This window comes from Gracilinanus agilis, chromosome 5, assembly GCF_016433145.1.
Source record: "Gracilinanus agilis isolate LMUSP501 chromosome 5, AgileGrace, whole genome shotgun sequence".
In the NCBI taxonomy this organism is placed as follows: Eukaryota; Metazoa; Chordata; class Mammalia; order Didelphimorphia; family Didelphidae; genus Gracilinanus; species Gracilinanus agilis.
Window position 1 is genome coordinate 178,528,960 of NC_058134.1, and position 18,061 is coordinate 178,547,020.

General features: G+C 37.3%; 1 protein-coding gene across 1 annotated transcript in view; it reads left to right on the forward strand.

Moving 5' to 3' along the window:
* Positions 1–18,061, forward strand: part of ITIH5 (inter-alpha-trypsin inhibitor heavy chain 5) — a 95,582-nt gene that overhangs the window by 19,311 nt on the left and 58,210 nt on the right. The window contains exons 4-5 of the mRNA XM_044679060.1: positions 522–623; positions 1,921–2,171. Of these exons, the coding sequence (XP_044534995.1) occupies positions 522–623; positions 1,921–2,171 (353 nt within the window). The remainder of the gene's footprint in view (positions 1–521; positions 624–1,920; positions 2,172–18,061) is intronic.

Sequence of the window (18,061 nt, forward strand, 5' to 3'; positions counted from 1 at the left end):
CAACTAAATGACAGTTTTGTGTTATGTGTGTGTGTCTATATGTGTACATATACACACCTATATGTATATTTATGGTACGCCAGGAGATTTGAAAACTGCTTTAAACCATATAGAGTAGCAGATCTGTTTTTGGCTCTAATCTGAACGCAAGAGGTTTACAAAACAGGGTGGTGTTTGGGGGTTTAATTTTAGGTCTGGGCAAAGGTCCAAAATAGTGCTTATTTTTCGATGGTTGTTCTGGTCCAACCCTGTTTTGTGTATGCATCCAATTTGAGGCAGATGGCATGATTTGCTCCTGCAGCATTTGTTAGATTTTATGGGTTGAGTCTTGCCATTCAGACCTGTTCCAAATTGCCCAAGAGAAATACGAGCAATCTGTGGGTAGGATCCGGGAATTTTTTATTTCTGTACATTGGAGAGGAAAATAAAAATATTTTTCTAAGGTTGCTATGGTTACAAGTACCATATCTCAAATTGTCTAATCCTTCAGGTTTGTAAGATAACTCTCTCTTCTGTTTTAGGGTTGTTGGAGACAAGGTTTATCAAGGGGAAGTTGCAGAAAAAGAAAAGATCCATGGTGATAGGGCAAAAAAGCAAAACAATAAAACCTTGGAAGAGAATGGGTAAGTACCATTTAATGAAGGGGTTAGTTTTACATTTGGGAAATCTTGAAGTGGACAGGGTTTTCCCACCCTCCTATATTCAATTTCCCTCTCTCTTTTAGTCCTGTCTCCTGCCAAAATGTCCCCAGTTTATCAGTTTAACAGCTTCATCAATCCACTATCTCTTACCAGCTGTGGAAAGCCAATATTGTACCACTTTGACGGTTGAGTAAGGTATCAAAAGCCATTTAGAATTCTTAGCTGAGTAGAAAAGGAAATTCATACCTTGACTCCAGGTCTTTCTAGCTATCTGCCAACTGTTTAAAATTCAGTTTCTCTGGTTATCCCTTTTGTTTCTCCTGCAGCTAAAGGATGATACAAATAAGAGAATGATGTGGCTTTTGTTTTCTCTATTATTCATGTGATAGCATGATATGGGAAGAGGCCATGTTATGGAGTGGCTTCAGAGCTGGATTTGGAACCAGGAAGACTTGAGTTAAGGTCTTGTGTTTTATACATTCTAGTAGTGCTACCCTGAGTAAGTCCCTTTGCCTCTTAGTATTCTATATGTCTAAGACTATAAGTTGCAGAGAAGAGAGTACTATGGGTACTAGGTTACACAGTGGATGGAGTGCTGGGGCTTGAGTCAGGAAAACTCATTTTTTTTAAAATTTAAAACCTTTACCTTTGGTCTTGGAATCAATACTGTGTATTGGCTCCAAGGCAGAAGATTGGTAAGGATAGGCAATGGGGGTCAAGTGACTTGCCCAGGGTCACACAGTTGGGAAGTGTCTGAGGCCAGATTTGAGCCTAGGACCTCCCATCTCTAGGCCTGGCTCTCAATCTACTGAGCCACCCAGCTGCCCCCCAAACTCATCTTTCTGAGTTCAAATCTGGCCTCAGACACTTTTTAGTCAGTTCCTCATCTGTCAGAAGAAGGAAATGGCAAACCCTTCCAGTAAATGCCAAGAAAACCTCAAATGGGATCCCAGAGAGTTGAGCCAATTGAAAGGACTGAACAATTCTTCATAATTCTCTAAGACTATATATCTATATATCCATCTGCATGAATCACAGATCCTGTTCCCTTCACCTTTGGCCAACATTTATTTGTCCTTCGACTTTCCCTCTTCATCACTTTGAATATTTTCTTCTTCAAGTTTCTTGTCTTCTTCTCATCTCCATTAACTGTTCTCATTGGAAGTCTAGTTAAGAAAGAGACAGAATATGATGAGGGATGCTGGGGAAACAGCTCTGTGGGGAAGATGTCCGAGTGCTGGGAAGAGAGTATTATGGTGGCTTTGTCCTGTTTTTACAGGGAGAAAGAGACTGAGACTTTCAGCGCCTCTGTCATCATTCCTGCCAAGAACAAAGCTGCCTTCTTCCTACATTATGAAGAGCTTTTGCAGAGAAGGCTGGGAAAATATGAGCATGTGATCAGTGTCCGGCCTCAGCAACTTTCGGGGAGACTGCATGTGGAAGTGAATATTCTGGAAAAGTCGGGCATTGTATCCCTTGAAGTGCCACAGCTCCAAAATAGCAGGCAGAAGGGCAGTGGGAAAGTGGAGGGTAAGTAGTGGCTATGCTGCTAAACCTGCCAGGCTGTGATCTCCACTCTTTCCCATGGTAGAGACTATAAGCAGTGCCCATGTTACGCCAGGATAACTGCCTGTATGATATGATTTCAGGATAGCAGGGAGGATCCCCATTTTATGGAATATATTGATAAGGTTTTTTTTTCCATACAAAATGAAATTATTTAGTGAAGAATGAGAAGTTATAGGACAGAGGCAACTAGAAGGTATGGAGAGTAGAGGAAGAGGGGAGGACTGGAGACCACACCAAATGAGAACTGACTGAAAGAATTGCTTACATTTATCCTGGATAGGAGATGATTTAAAGGGGATCTGATAGAGCTATTTTCAAATATTTGATGGGTCATCATATATGAAATGGGGGCTTGGGGGGGAATATGGTTTCTCTCTGCCACCCTCATCCCACATAGTAGTCACAGAAAGCTTGTACTTTAATACACAAGGTGCCGTTAAAGTTTTTATGATCTTTAAGTTTTTATATCACTTTTATATCACCTCTCCTCCTTCCCCTCTACCTTCCAGAAAGCCATCCTATATAACAAATAATATTTTTAAAGAAAAAGAAGAGAAAAAAATCAGTTCAACCAGTTAATGCATTGATAGTGTTCAAAAACATGTGTAATGTGCAACATCCATGCACCTCTTGCCTCTGTGAGGGGATGGGTGGAGCATTCTGTATCTTCTCATATCTCTATGCTATGGCTATTGTTTTTTTTTTTTGTAAATAATTTTGCAATGTTTACTTTTGATTTATTGTATACTGTTGTCTTTTCCATTTACAATATTGTAGTTACTTTGTATATTGTTTCCTCCGTTCTGTTTACTTCACTCTGCATCAGTTCATGTAGATCTTTCTAGGAATCTCTTTATCTCATTTATCATTTCTTACAGCATGGCAATATTTCATTATATTAATATACTATGTATGCTTTACTTAGTCATTCTCCTTTTAAGAGGCATTTCTTTATTTCCATTTCTTTTTGTTAAAAGTGATACTATAACTATTTCATTGTATGTGAAGATTTCTTTTTATCTGTAGCTTCCTGTAGTGAAACTGCTGAGTCAAATGAGGGCATAGACATTTTGGTCTCCTCATCTGTAAATTCCAGATTGATTTCCAAAGTGGTTTTACCATTTCTCAGCCCCACCACCAACACACCAATTTGCTTCTCTTTCCACAATTCTTCCAACAGTGACAATTGTATTTTTTGTCATTTTTGCCAATTTGAAGGAAATGAAGTGAAACAGAGTTGTTTTGATGTACATTTCTATTATTAGTTTTTTAGAGCATTCTTTCATGTGGTTGTTAATACTTTGCAATTTTTCTTTTGAGAATTGAATGTTAATATTCTTTGATCAATTATGCATTAGAAAATGACTATTTGCCTTTTGTGTATCTGTTAGTTATTAATATATCTTGGATATATTCGTCAGATTAGGAATAATGTCTCATGGCTGGATAGAACATTTCAGGGGCCCTGAGTGCTGTAGTTTGCCCATCACTGATCTATTCTATTCCATTTCACTATCTCTTTGTTTTTTTAATAATACCAAATGGTTCTGAGAATGGCTGCTTATAATACAGTTTAATGTCTGGAAGTGTTCTTCTTTCTTCATGGCTCTTTTTTCCCCCTTCTTTTGACTTGTTATGATTAAAATTTATTGGAGACTGTATCTTAATTTTATAATTATTATTTATTAAATAGCAAAAAGTGAGTGAGTGAGTGAAGCACAAGTCCCATAGCTGACTAGCTCTTTTAGCCACTTCCCCTGGGAGTGAGCAGACTGAGCCAGCCCAGAACCAGCCCATGTGCTTTCCTGAGTCCCTGGTTCCAGGAAAAAGCACCACTTCCTTCCCCCTCCATCAACTTATGCTCTTCATGATGCCCCCTTTCCTAGTCTCTATTTGGAGGACTCAGACCTCAATCAAGTCAAGAGGTGGGTCTTCTAGACAACAGGAGTCACCACCTTTATTTAGCATTTAGAATAGCTACACAGTGGATGTGTACTTTTCTCCACATGGCTCTGCCTACCTCATTTAATTATTTCACCACCCAAGAGAATTCTTGTTTATAGATAAATAAAGAACTTGTCTCTATCTTGCCTCAGCCTGGGGGGAGAAGCCAGTTCAGTCTAAGATCAAACTTTTTTTTTTTTTTACTTTAAAATCTAAAGGTTATTTTGGGGGCCAAAAAGGGGATAAAATTAATATTAACTTTCCACAATATTCTAGATCTTTTGTTTTTGCAAATGAATTTTACTATTCTATCAAATTCTATAAAATATTCCTTTGATAATTTGATTTGATATAGCAATAAAAGTATAAATTAACTTTGGTAAATATGGCCATTTTTATTATATTGGCATAACTTAGTCTTGTGCATTCCAGCCACTTCATGTGTTCTTTGTACCTTTTCTTTTTAAAAAAATTAATAAATTTATTTGTTACATTAAAATTCCCAGGTATCTCCTACCTTCCTTTCCCTCTTCACACTAGAGAAGATATAATTTAACAAAAAGATATATGTATATATGAAACTATGCCTTGCTTATTTCTATTTATTAGTCCTTTCTCTGGAGGTAGGTATACACAAATCTTAAGAAGCACTTTGTAGGGGGCAGCTGGGTAGCTGGGTAGCTCAGTGGATTGAGAACCAGGCCTAGAGACGGGAGGTCCTAGGTTCAAATCTGACCTCAGACACTTCCCAGCTGTGTGACCCTGGGCAAGTCACTTGACCCCCATTGCCTACCCTTACCACTCTTCTGCCTTGGAACCAATACACAGTATTGATTCCAAGATGGAAGGTAAGAGTTTAAAAAAAAGAAAAAAGAAGCACTTTGTAATTGAATCTATACAAGTCTTTTGGGTGGATTGTTAGATCAATCCCTAGATACTTTATACATTTTGTAGCTATTTGGAATGAGATTTCCCTGTTATTATTATTATCATATAGTAATACAGTTGTTTGTTGAGGTTTTATTTTTTAGTCTCTAACAGCTGAAGTTATTTACTTCTCTTGATAAATATTTTACTGATTCTCTAGTTTTCTCTCTTTTTCATCTATCTTGAGAGTGTCTTTCTCTTGTCTTATTGCTGTTGCCAGCATTCCAGAACCATATCAAACAATGGGGGGTAGAGTTGACATTCTTGTTTCACTGCCATATTGATTGGAAAAGATTCTAGTGCATGATCCTTGCTTTTAGTTTTAGATAGATGCTTTTTATGTCTTTAAAAATAGCCTTCTAGAACTATACTTTGTAGAGTTTTTAGCATAAAAGGGCGTTGTATTTTGTTAAAAGATATTTTCTGCATCTATTGAGATGATCATGTAATTTTGAATATTTTTGTTTTCAATGTGATTATGTTAATTGTTTCTTCTCTTTGATTGAACCATCCTTGCATTCCGGAATAAATCTCACTTGGTCATAATGAGTGATTTCTTGATAAGTTGATGTAGTCTGGCAGGATTTTGTTTAAAATTTTTGAATCAATATTTCTTAATGATATTAACATAGTTTTTCTTCTGTGTTTTATTCTTCTCTGGTTTAGATATTAGGGCTGTGTTATTTTCATAAGTAATTTGGTAGGGCACTTTATCAATTTTTAAGAATAACCTAAATAGCATGGATACTAATTTTTCTTTAAAAGTTTGATAACATTTTCCTGTGAATACATCAAGATCAGTAGTTTTTTTCTTCAGTAGTTCCTTTACAGCTAGGTCTTTTTCCTTTTCTGAGACTGGGTTGTTTTTGATATCCATTTGATGTTCTGTCACTTTATTTTATGTTTTTGAAGGTATTCCTCTATTTCTTTTGTATTCTTAGTTTTCTTAACATACAACTGTGGATAATGTGGTCTGATTATTCTTTTAATTTCTTCTGGTTTTGTTGTGATTTCACCTTGCTCATTTATTATTTTGTTGATTGGGTTTTCTGTTCTATTTTTAATCAGATTGATTAAAAGCTTATCAGTTTTATTAGTCTTTTCAGAAAACCAACTTTTAGTTTTATTTATCATTTATATGCATAGAGGATGTTAAGGTGTTAACATCCTAGGATGTAATCACAAAATAATGAGGCATTAACATTTTAGAGAGTATGAAGTTCTTGATTGAACTAGAGAGACAGCTCCCAGTTGGCTGTCAGGAAATGAGCCTTTGGGAGTGATCTTTGAAAGAGTAATCTCAAGTGATTAGATTTATTCTGTTTGGCTACAGAGTATGGAATCAGGAGCCATAGGTGGAAGGTGCAGAGAAGGCAAAGTTACGTTTAATGTAAAGTAAAACCTTCCTAAATAATTAGAGTTATTCTTTGTGTTTTTATTATATATCAAGCACTATGTATGGCTCCTGAACATGGCAAACACAATTTTTGTTGATGACTGGGAAGGGTCCCTTTTATTGCAATTCTTAAGCAAGGGTTAGATGAACACTTGTTAGGAATATACTGATGGGTATTTTTGGTATCTGAACTCTCAAAACATGTGTGCAATTTTACCATTTGAGTTTCATTCTTGTTCACTTTGTTCCATATTAAGCAATGTATACCTCTGAGATTGACTTGTTGAAACATACCTGCCAATTATACTTTATTGTGAATTAATTCAGTGAGTTCTTTTCTGAAGATTGATGGGGGAGAAGGGGAAAATTTAATCATACACTCATGGTTGGTGAAATGAGGAAAAGGTTTGGCAAAAGGGGAATTTGACTTTATAATTTTGCTTGTTGTTGTCTTTATTTCTTATATAATTTTTCATTGTAAGGGTTAGCCCTGATTACAAATTTTAATTTGATGGTCAAGCCTGGGAGGAAGATGGACAAGAAATATTCTATCATGCAGACTAGCATTTCTAGCTACCCTGAACCTTTGTTTTAAGAAATGTGTCTCCTGGAGATAGTCTTGTAGTGGAAGTATAAGTATCCTATGCAGTATAATTTGATAATAACTCAATTAGGCATTGCATGGAGGTTGTAATAAAGTCATTGAAGGAGTGTAGATCAATGAATTTAAGTCAGGGGATTTGTGAGAACTGTCAGGCTTGTTATGATTTTTAAATAAGGAACTGGCTGAATCTCACAACTTTTGCTTTTTTATTAAGCATGTTTAAGTGTAGTGTCTGTGAGTTTATAAGGAATTTTGTTTTTGGTAGAGAGGTTGCTAACTGTTAGTTCAGGACCTCTCAGCCCTTCTGATTCATTATTCTAGAGCAGGGGTTGGCAACCTTTTTGGCCATGAAAGCCATAAACACACATTTTTAAAAATGTAATTTCATGAGAGCCGTACAGCACTCACAGTGCGCGCTCCCATAACAGTGCGCGCTCCTGTAACAGCGCCTGAAAAAAAATTGACTTTATGGCTCCTGCAGAAAGAGTCATATCTGACCCTCAAAAGAGCCAGATATGGCTTGAGAGCCATACGTTGCCGACCCCTGTTCTAGAGTGACTATTGACCTCTTAGGAACTCTTTACTTTAAGAAAGTAATTTAATTTACCAGTTGTATCAAATCATATAGGCTAGTTTGTCTCCCAGAATATGGCATATTTTACAAGAATGAACTGGACCAGAGAAGATGGTGGCTGAAGCAGACTAATGCCTTTATCCCCGCTTCTCATTCCTGTTGCTTTCAAAGTTCAGACATTACTGTTTCTATGAACCTGCACTCTGGTAAGATGAAACAGGATGTTTTGATTTTGTCTGAACTTTGCTGCATGTTTTAAAAAAACTGAGGTTAGAAATCAAACTGGGTTTGGACTAGTACCAGAACATTTGTTGGAAAGGTATAAATATGAACCCAAACCAACAGATTCTTCTGATGTTTAGAACACTCGCTCCTTCCCTGCTGCCTACATGCACAGGTCCAAGTCTCCTTCATTCTTTTTCACTTGACCCTTCCACCTCCTTAAGTAATTACCCTATTTCTTTCCTTACTTTCATGGCAGAAATCCTAGAAAAAGCCATCTGTACTCCTTAGCTTCCACTAACTTGACATCTCCTTGGAATCTGATTTCTGACCACACAACTCAACAGGTACTGCTCTCTCCAAGGTTATAAATGATCTTTTTTCCCCTCCCTTTCCCTCTCTTTCCTGCCCCCTCCCCAGGAAGCAGGTAATATGAAATAGGTTGTACATATTTTATCATATAATACATATTTCCCTATCATGTTGTGAAACAAAATACATATTGCTTACCACTAGAGAAAAATTCATGGAGGATATATAGTGAATAATGGTATACTTCAATCTGCATTTAGACTCCATCTAGTGTTTCTATGATGGTGGAGATGCTTTTTTATCATGAGTCCCTTGGAGTTGTCCTGGATCCTTGTCTTGTTGATATAATTAAGTCATTCAGAATTGAGCAACATGTTATTGTTGTTACCATGTACAATATTCTCCTGGTTCTATTCACTTTATTTTGTATCACTTCATTTTGGTATCTTTCCAGGTTTTTTTTTAATGATCATTTTGCTTGTCATTTCTTATGGCACAACAGGAATCTATTATAAACACAACTTGTTCAGCCATTCCCCAACTGATGGATATTCCTTCAGTTTCTAGTTCTTTGCCACCACAAAAAAAACTGTTATAAATATTTTAGAATGTATATTTTCTTTTATTTGATCCCTTTCGGGAATGTAAAAAGAGTGGGGCACCAGGGATATAAATGTGTCCTAATGGTTTGTGGGTACACACACTGGGTTGAAGGAGAGACAGGACTAGCCAGGATAGGGAGACCAAGAATCAAGAATGGCAGTTAGCCCCAACTGTCACTCTGCTCACCCTAGGTCAGGATCTTTGGAACCAGCAGGCAAGGTAAAGGGTTTTAACAGTTTAAATTATGATTTACTAATAAAGGTGGGATAGGGGATTCTACACTTAAAACCCTAAAGGGCAAATCACGGGGGCAAGGGGAGGACTTGTCTACTCTAACTCTAATTGACCTAGGCCAGGCAGGGCTCAAAGGAGCAGTTGTGGAGTCACTGGGAAGGCTGCTTCAAACCTGGTTCCAGCCAGGTTTGACCAACACAGCTAAAGGGCCTGAGGGTTCTCACGGTAATCCAAAGATGATCACAGGATGCCAAAAGCCAAGGTGGTCTAAGGTACCCAAGTAGAGAGAGTATGCTTGAGATGCTGTCCACCAGATCCCAAACCCCTCCTCCACTTGGTGCAGCTCTGCAGGTCTTATCCACTTGCTGAAAGCCACCACCACTCAGGATCCCAGAGAATCAGGATGCAGGGTGTCCTTAACTTTGAGATCTCCCAGGGCTAGCAACTGTTTGTGCCACCCACTAATGGAGTCTCTCTCAGAGCACAAGCCCTACTTCCTGCTCCTTCATTCCATCTTGGAATTCTCCAGCCCTTCCTGCTAGGTCCATATAAACTATATGTAACTAATACTAAATACTCTTCCTCACAACAGGAATAACCTAATAGTATTCCAGTTTGCTCTCCAGAATGATTGGATCAGTTCACAGTTCCACCTACAATGTATTAGTAATCCTATTTTTCCATATCTCCTCCAACATTTGTCATTTTGCCCTTTTATTATTTTAGTCAATTTGAAATGTGTGAGATTTCTTAGAGTTGTTTTCATTTGCATTTCTCTAATCAATCATTTAGAGCAATTTTTCATATAATTATATATTTATCTTTGATTTCTTTATTTAATAACTGTATCTTTTGACCATTTATCAATTGTGAAATATCTTATATTCTTATACATGTGAAAGAGTTCTCTATATATTTTAGATATGAGACATCTATCCAGAAACTGTCAATAAAAATTTTTTGCGACTTACTACTTTCCTTCTAATCTTGGCTACATTAACTTTATTTGTACAAAAATTTTTCATTCAAGATTATCCATTTTCCATTTTTCAATTCTTTCTGTCTCTTGTTTGTTCATAAATTCTTCTCATATCCATAAATCAGGTAGTAATATGCTCCTTGTTCTTCTAATTTGTTTATAATATCTCTCTATACCTAGGTCATGTATCTGTTTTGATTTTATCTTGATAAGTGTTAAGATATTGGTCTGTATTTAGTTTCTGCCAAACTGCTTTCCAGTTTTCCCAACAATTTTTATGAAATAGTGAATTCTTTTTCCAAAAACTTAGAACTTTACCTTTGTCAAACACAAGGTTACTACAATCTTTTATAACTGTTTAATATATGTCTATTCTGTTCTACTGGTCTATTTATTTCTTAGACATTTCCAGATAATTTTGATAATTACTACTTTATACTATAGTTTGAAATCTGGTCCTGTTTGTCCTCCTTCGTTAACACTTTCCCCTCTTTTTTATTTTTATTTTTTTATTTAAAATTTTTTTTCTTTTAAGAAAAATTTTCCATGGTTACATAATTCATGATTTTACTTTACCCTTCACCCCCTCAACCCCCCGCCCCCATAGCTAACATGCATTTCCACTGGTTTTAACATGTGTGGTCAGTCAAGACTTATTTACACATATTATTGATAGTTACATTGGTGTGGTCTTTTCGGGTCTACATCCCCATTCCTGTCCTCATCAACCCAAGTGTTCAAGCAGTTGTTTTTCCTCTGTGTTTCCACTCCTGTAGTTCTTCCTCTGAATATGGGTAGCTTTCTTTTCCCTAAATCCCTCAGAATTGTCCTGGGTCATTGCATTGCTGCTAGTACAGACGTCCATTACATTCTATTTTACCACAATGTATCAGTCTCTGTGTACAATGTTCCTCTGGCTCTGCTCCTTTCACTCTGCATCAGTTCCTGGAGGTCGTTCCAGTTCACATGGAATTCCTCCAGTTTATTATTCCTTTGAGCACAATAGTATTCCATCACCTACATATACCACAATTTGTTTATCCATTCCCCAATTGAAGGGCATACCCTTGCTTTCCAGTTTTTTGCCACCACAAAGAACGCAGCTATAAATATTTTTGTACAAGTCTGTTTATCTATGATCTCTTTGGGTTACAATCCCAGCAATGGTATGGCTGGATCATGTGAATTTAAAATTTATTTGTATAAAAAGTTTTCTACAATTATGTTCATATAGTTTCCAGATATATTTTGGAACATATACTCCTAGGTATTTTATTTTATCTATGGTTACTTCAAATGGGTTTCTTATTTATCTCTTCTTACAGGACAGTTAGTGATATTGAAATGCTGATTTATATAGGTTTATTTTATTTTATTTTATTTTATTTTTTTATTTTTAAACCCTTAACTTCTGTGAATTGGCTCCTAGGTGGAAGAATGGTAAAGGTGGGCAATGGAGGTCAAGTGACTTGCCCAGGGTCACACAGCTGGGAAGTGTCTGAGGCCTGATTTGAACCTAGGACCTCCCGTCTCTAGGCCTGACTCTCAATCCACTGAGCTACCCAGCTGCCCCCAGGTTTATTTTATATACTGCTACTTTGCTAAAATTATTGATAGTTTCAATTAATATTTTAGTTAAACATTAGGATTTTATATATGTCATCATGTCATTTGTGAAAAGAGATAGTTTTACTACCTTTTTGTCCATTTGGACACCTTCAATTATAGCCTCTAAATTGGATTGTCTGCCTCCAGTTTCTTTCTTCTCCATTTTTACCTCCATATATATGACAAATTGATATTCCTAAAGCATTGATGTGAACATGTCACCCCTGTGCTCAAGAAACTTCAGTGGCTCTCAATTGTTGTTCTATCATTTTTAGTCATATTCAATTCTTCATGGTGACATTTGGGTTTTCTTGGCAAAAATACTGGAGTGGTTTGTCATTTCCTTCTCCAGCTCATTTTACAGCTAAGGAAACTGAAGCAAACATGGTTAAGTGACTTGCCCAGGGTCAAACAGTTAGAAAGTGTCTGAGGCCAGATTTTAACTCAGGAAGATGAATCTTCCTAACTCCTGACCCAGTATTCTCTGATTTCTTGGATAACATACCAATTTTTCTTTGGCATTTATTATTCTTTCCAACCTGGCTCCAACTTATCTTTCCAGATTTATTCCACTTTACTTTCCCTCATGTACTGCATGTTTAAGCCAAACTGGACTCCTTGCTCTTTCTCATACACAACATTCCATCTCCTACTTCCATACAATTTCCTAGGTTGCCTCCATGTTTGGAATACCCTCCCTCTTTACCTCCAGTCTAGGAATCCCTATCTAGATTCACTGTCAAGCCCATGCATCATCTCCTACTTTCCTATCCCTTCATCCCTTCCTCTCCCCTACCCCACCCCTGCCATTTTAACTTTCCTGTCAGAAATTCTTTTGTGTATAGTTTATATTTACTTCTCTATGTAACATTTGTTTACCCCCAGTAGAATGGGTGAGGACTATTTTTGGCTTTTGCATCCTTACTACCTATTAGTGTGCCTAGAAGTTGTCAAATAAATGTATATCAAAATGAATTAAATTGAATAAGAATGATGGCTTTAATACCACTAAATCTGTCCAATTCCAGACTGTTTTCCCCTTTTTTCCTTTCTGGAAAAGCGGTAGTAGTTTATGAGAAATGAAAGGGGGAAGTCCTGGAAGAGAAATGGGCAGAATTCTATTAGGACTCATCAAAGTTCAAGTTGAAGCAATGCAATAAGGGCTATTATGTTTATAGGACTAGTTCTATTATCTCATTCCCAAGACTTTTTTTCAGGCATACTTATTTCAGGTTTTTTTTTTCGGTTTTACTATTCAGTTCTGAATTCTTTCCTTCTTCCTTCCAAACCCTCCCTCTGCTATTGAGAAGGCAATAAATATAATCTCTCTCTCTCTCTCTCTCTCTCTCTCTCTCTCTCTCTCTCTCTCTCTCTCTCCTCTCTCTCTCTCTCTCTATCTGATGTCATGAAAATAATCCAAATTAGCTATTTTGCAAAAAAACAAACAAGAGAAATAAAGGAGAAAACATTTAGCCATATTTAGATGCACATAAATCAACACTAATTTTTGGTAAAATAATGGAGCACACAATACAGTTCATGATATAAGAATGGAGTGCGTTATTGCAGATTTCAGAGTTGCCATAAGACATTTCACATGACTACCTGTCTGTCTCTGTGTTGGTTCATCTGGTATTTATCACTGTCCAATGGTATCTTTTGCTATAGGCTATAGCTGTGGGTGCCTTTCAGAAGCACTCAGATGGTCTTCCTTTGCCTTAGCAAATCAAAAATTAATCTGAGAGCAGTTGATAAAGGAAACCAGGTCAACTTTATTAGAGCAATGACAAAAAAAAATAAGCAAATGGGACTTGTTGGAATCTAGGAGATAAAAGAAGGTTTTGCATTTATTAGAGGGAAAGAGAGTAGTGTCAGAAGAATCTGGAAGTCACTGAATGGATGAGAATTTGGATGAAGGAAAAACATAAGGTAGAATAGTATACAAATGACCTGGAGTCCAAATTTCAGAAGTTTGTCCTAGGAAATTTCTTAATTATTTTATTTTCAGAAGTGTAATATTGGGGGCAGCTGGGTAGCTCAGTGTATTGAGAGCCAGGCCTAGAGATGGGAGGTCCTAGGTTCAAATCTGACCTCAGACACTTCCCAGCTGTGTGACCTTGGGCAAGTCACTTGACCCCCATTGCCTACCCTTACCACTCTTTTGCCTTGAAGCCAATACACAGTATTGACTCCAAGGTGGAAGGTAAGGGTTTAAAAAAAAAAGTGTAATATTGGTTCAAATAGTAGGTAGGATATATAAAAGATAGAAGTACTACTTTCAGCCCTCTCCCTAAAATTTGCTAATATATAATATATAAATAATAATGTATATAATAATATATATTTCTGCTTCAGTAGACCCTCCTCTCTCCCCTGCTGCCAGCTTCTAGTGCCTCCTCCTTTTAAAGTTACCTTTTAATTATTTTACATATGTGTGTTATGTGTGTGTGTGTGTGTGTGTGTGTGTGTGTGTGTGTGTGTGTGTACTATCTCCCTTATTAGAATTTAATCTCTGAGGGTGAGGCCAGTTCTAGTTTTGTCTTTCCATCTCTGGTATTTAGTATGGTGTTTGGCACTTAGTAGGTGTTTAACAAATGTTTGTTGATTGATTTCTCATGAGAAATCTCATTTATGTGGACACCTAAATGGTGCCCTTTTAAGGACAATTGTACTATTTTACTCTCTGAACAATCCTAGAAACTCACAAAAGAATCCATGATCTCTTGTTTCATTTCTTACTGGTTTAAATATTTGAGATTCATATTTTAGGAGGAAAAATTAGAGATAGGAGAGTGACTGATGAGTGTGGTGACAAGTCAGAGTATAAACAAAAGTGAGGGGGGAAAGGGAGCATCCTGACTGAAGTTTAGGCTCCAAACAGTGCTGGAAGAACATATTTTTTTTTTTTTAGTTTTAAACCCTTAACTTCTGTGTATTGACTTATAGGTGGAAGAGTGGCAAGGGTAGGCAATGGGGGTCAAGTGACTTGCCCAGGGTCACACAGCTGGGAAGTGTCTGAGGCCGGATTTGAACCTAGGACCTCTGGTATCTAGGCCTGGCTCTCAATTCACTGAGCTACCCAGCTGCCCCTGGAAGAACATATTTTTAATCTGACAGCAAAAAATGTGAACTTCTGACCCATGGGATATCCAGGATATTCTGATGCTGGATTCCCTGTTCTGACATAGGTTGTCCCTATTTTCCACTTGCACTGTTATTTTTTTAAAACTATTGGAAAAGAGCCAAAATGGAGTTACTCATGAAGCTGATGGAAACAGTCTCTTCCCATAGCCAACTCATCGTCATAGAAACCAAAAATGGAACAGCAACAAGAGTCATTTTAGCCAAGATGATCATGATCTTTGCTATCTTCTTTAAACTAACTAGCTTAAACCAAAATGACCTCAATGGTAGAATTGGCCATATCAATGAGACCATAAATCCACTGAAGTATTGAGGCATTAAGTCCAAGTTATCTTTTTTGCAATTTTTTTTGCCAAAATGCATTCTTTAAGGATTGATAACTAAGTCTCAGCTAATACACCCAATTTAGAAATATAATCCTTGGCTTCCTGAATAAATAGATAATTAGATTAGAAGTTAATGTTTATTAGGATGAGTTTGCTTTTGCAGATATTAATCCGCCACTTTTTTTCAAAGGAAGATTTTTGCTAGGATTATAAGTACACAACTGCTTGGCAGGCTGAGGGTATCAGGTCTCTTGAGGTTGGGTGGTGGGAAGGGAAGGCACCAGGTTTTGTAAGGAGGAGCAAACTTGTCCAGGCCAGAAATGTGGCAGGTCAAAGCTCCCTTGCCCATCAGAGTAGGATAGAGCCATGAGTGACTCTGACACTTCCAGCCTAGGGGAAATAGGGAGAACAGGAAGGAAGGAAAAAAGATGGAAAGAAAGAAGGGAGGAAGGAAGGAAGGGGGTGATGGTGGTACTTTTCACAGTAATAGGAAAGTTAAGAATAGAGGAGGGCTTTGGGGAAAGATCGTGAGTTCAGTTTTGGATGTGGAGTTCAAGGTGACTGTCGGACATAGTTTTGCAAAAGGGATTGTATAGATATCTAAAATTCAGATAGATTATTTTGTCTGTAGTCAGTTATTCCTTGTCTGTTAAAATAGAATCGAAATTCAGCTATCAGATATACCTTTCCTGATTGCCCAGAGTTGTTAATGCTGTTCCCCTGAAATTACTTTGTGTTGACTTCCTGAGCACATGTTATTTCTCCATAATAGAAGGTAAGCTGCTTGAGAGGAAGAACTATTTGTTTCTGTTTTTGTACCTTCCCGCCCCAAACAAGAAAATGCTAGATAAACGCTAACTGAATGCTGAATGGGGAGTTCATAGAACAGTAGTCAGTCAAGAAGTATCTTAAAAAAATATTTTTTTAAATTAAATGTTTAGTTGGTTCGAGGCACCACTGTACTGAGTGCTGGACACCCAAGAATTCTGATCCCCAAATCAAGGAGCTCACATTATAATGGGGGAACAACATGCAAAAAAACTGTAGATGCAAAATGTAATGTAAGTGGAAGATAATCTCAGAGGGGAAACACCAATAAAGGAGGAGACTGGCAGAAGGTGAGATTGTAGCTGAGTTATTTAGGAAGCCAGGAAGCAGAGTTGAGGTGGGAAAATATTCCAGGCATCTGAGACAGTCATTGCAGCCTTGGAAATTATAAGTAGGCCAGTTTTGCTGGATTGTAGAGTATGTGAAGGGAAATAAGGTATAGTAAGAAGATTAAAAGTTAGGAGAGTCCCAGTTATTAAAGAGCATTAAATGTCAAAAAAGATATTTTTATTTTGGATTTTGAGATAATAGGGAGCCACTGCAGTTTATACAGGGAGAAGAAGGTGATATAATCAGATTTGCACTTTAGGAAAGTGATTTTGACAGTTGAACAGAGAATGGATTGATGTGCAGAAAGACAAGAAGCAAGGAAAGCACTTAGGAGTGTATTTCAGTAGTCTTAGAAAGAGGAGATGAGAGTCTGCATGAGGGTGGGTGTTGGTTAAGTGGAGAGAAGTGGGAGAGATGCTGTGAACTTAAAAATGCAGAGACAAGACGACAGATAAGGCATGGGAAGGCGGTGAGTGAGAGTGAGGGGTAGAGGATGATACCTGGGTTATAAGCCTCGGGAGTCTAGTAGGATGGTGGTAACAGGAAGATTCAGAAGAGAAAAGTACTTGTAGGGGAAAGATAATAAGTTCTGTTTTGGACATTCTGAGTTTGAGAAGAGAGCCAATAGTGGAGGGAAATTCTACAGCTCAGTCCACTACTGGTAGAAACTTTACATTTTTCTAACCAGGACCTTGGCTAAATGGGCAATGAAAGCAGCATAAGTACCATTTTTATAGATTAAATAAAGTTAAAGAATTTAAAATACTGAGTTATCCCTAACTAATCTGTAGTGGGGGAAACTCACTAGTTCATAAGTACCTCAGTGTTGTGGGAAAAACTCATTCTAATAATTTAATTAGTAACCCAAGAAGTTGGTCACATAAATCTGCTTTAACAAAAATATTAATCTTCCGCCTTCCTTTTGGTTTCCCCATTAAAAGCTTCCTTTTGTCTATCATCATTAACTATCTCATACTAGATTTCCTGCTGTGATATTTACTTCTTTAATGTACCTCAAACCCAGATCACTCTGGATACTACAATTGGAAAGGTATGCCACTGTCTGGCCTCCATGAAGTATTTCTGTCCACTTGCCAGGAAAGTAAGTTATGGGTGGTTCCCTGGCATTGTTGGGCTCATAGATTATTCAGGTGCATGTCATTCAGTCTCTTAATTTCTGGATGCTGAAAGCTGATGGAGATCATGTGATTTTGCTTGTCCTGTCTTTGCCCCTAATTTTTGTCCGGGCCAGCTGTGTATGGAATGACTCAGAAATACCCTTATGTGGTTTTGCTTGATTGGAGCAGATTACAAAAAAGTTGGTATTTTCTTGCTAGTCCTCTACTGGTGAATCTTTTGTGTATGTAACTTTTCTCCCTTCATTCCCCGCCTCCCCTTCTTTAATTTTATTTTTTTCTAGTAGTTAACTCCATTTCTAAGTTTTTTCTTGATTGGGCAGTCTAATGGCATGTCCTGCTATGAATGAATGAAAAAGTACTTATTAAGACCTGGCTAAGAGGCAAGCACTATGCTAAGTACTGATAATACAGATAGGAAAGGGGATCCCTGCCCTCAAGGATTTCATACTCTAATTGAAAAACGTTAATGCATAAAAGAAAGAGCAGTTTCAGGACAGATGAAAAGGCCTGAAAGTCTGTGTAAATTTTTTTCAACGTTTATTGAATTTTTTAAATCCTTACCTTTTCTCATAGAATCAATATCAATATCAGTTCCAAGGCAGAAGAGAAGGCTAAGCAATGGAGCTTAAGTGACTTGCCCAGGGTCACACAGCTAGGAAATGTGTGAGGCCAGATTTGAGC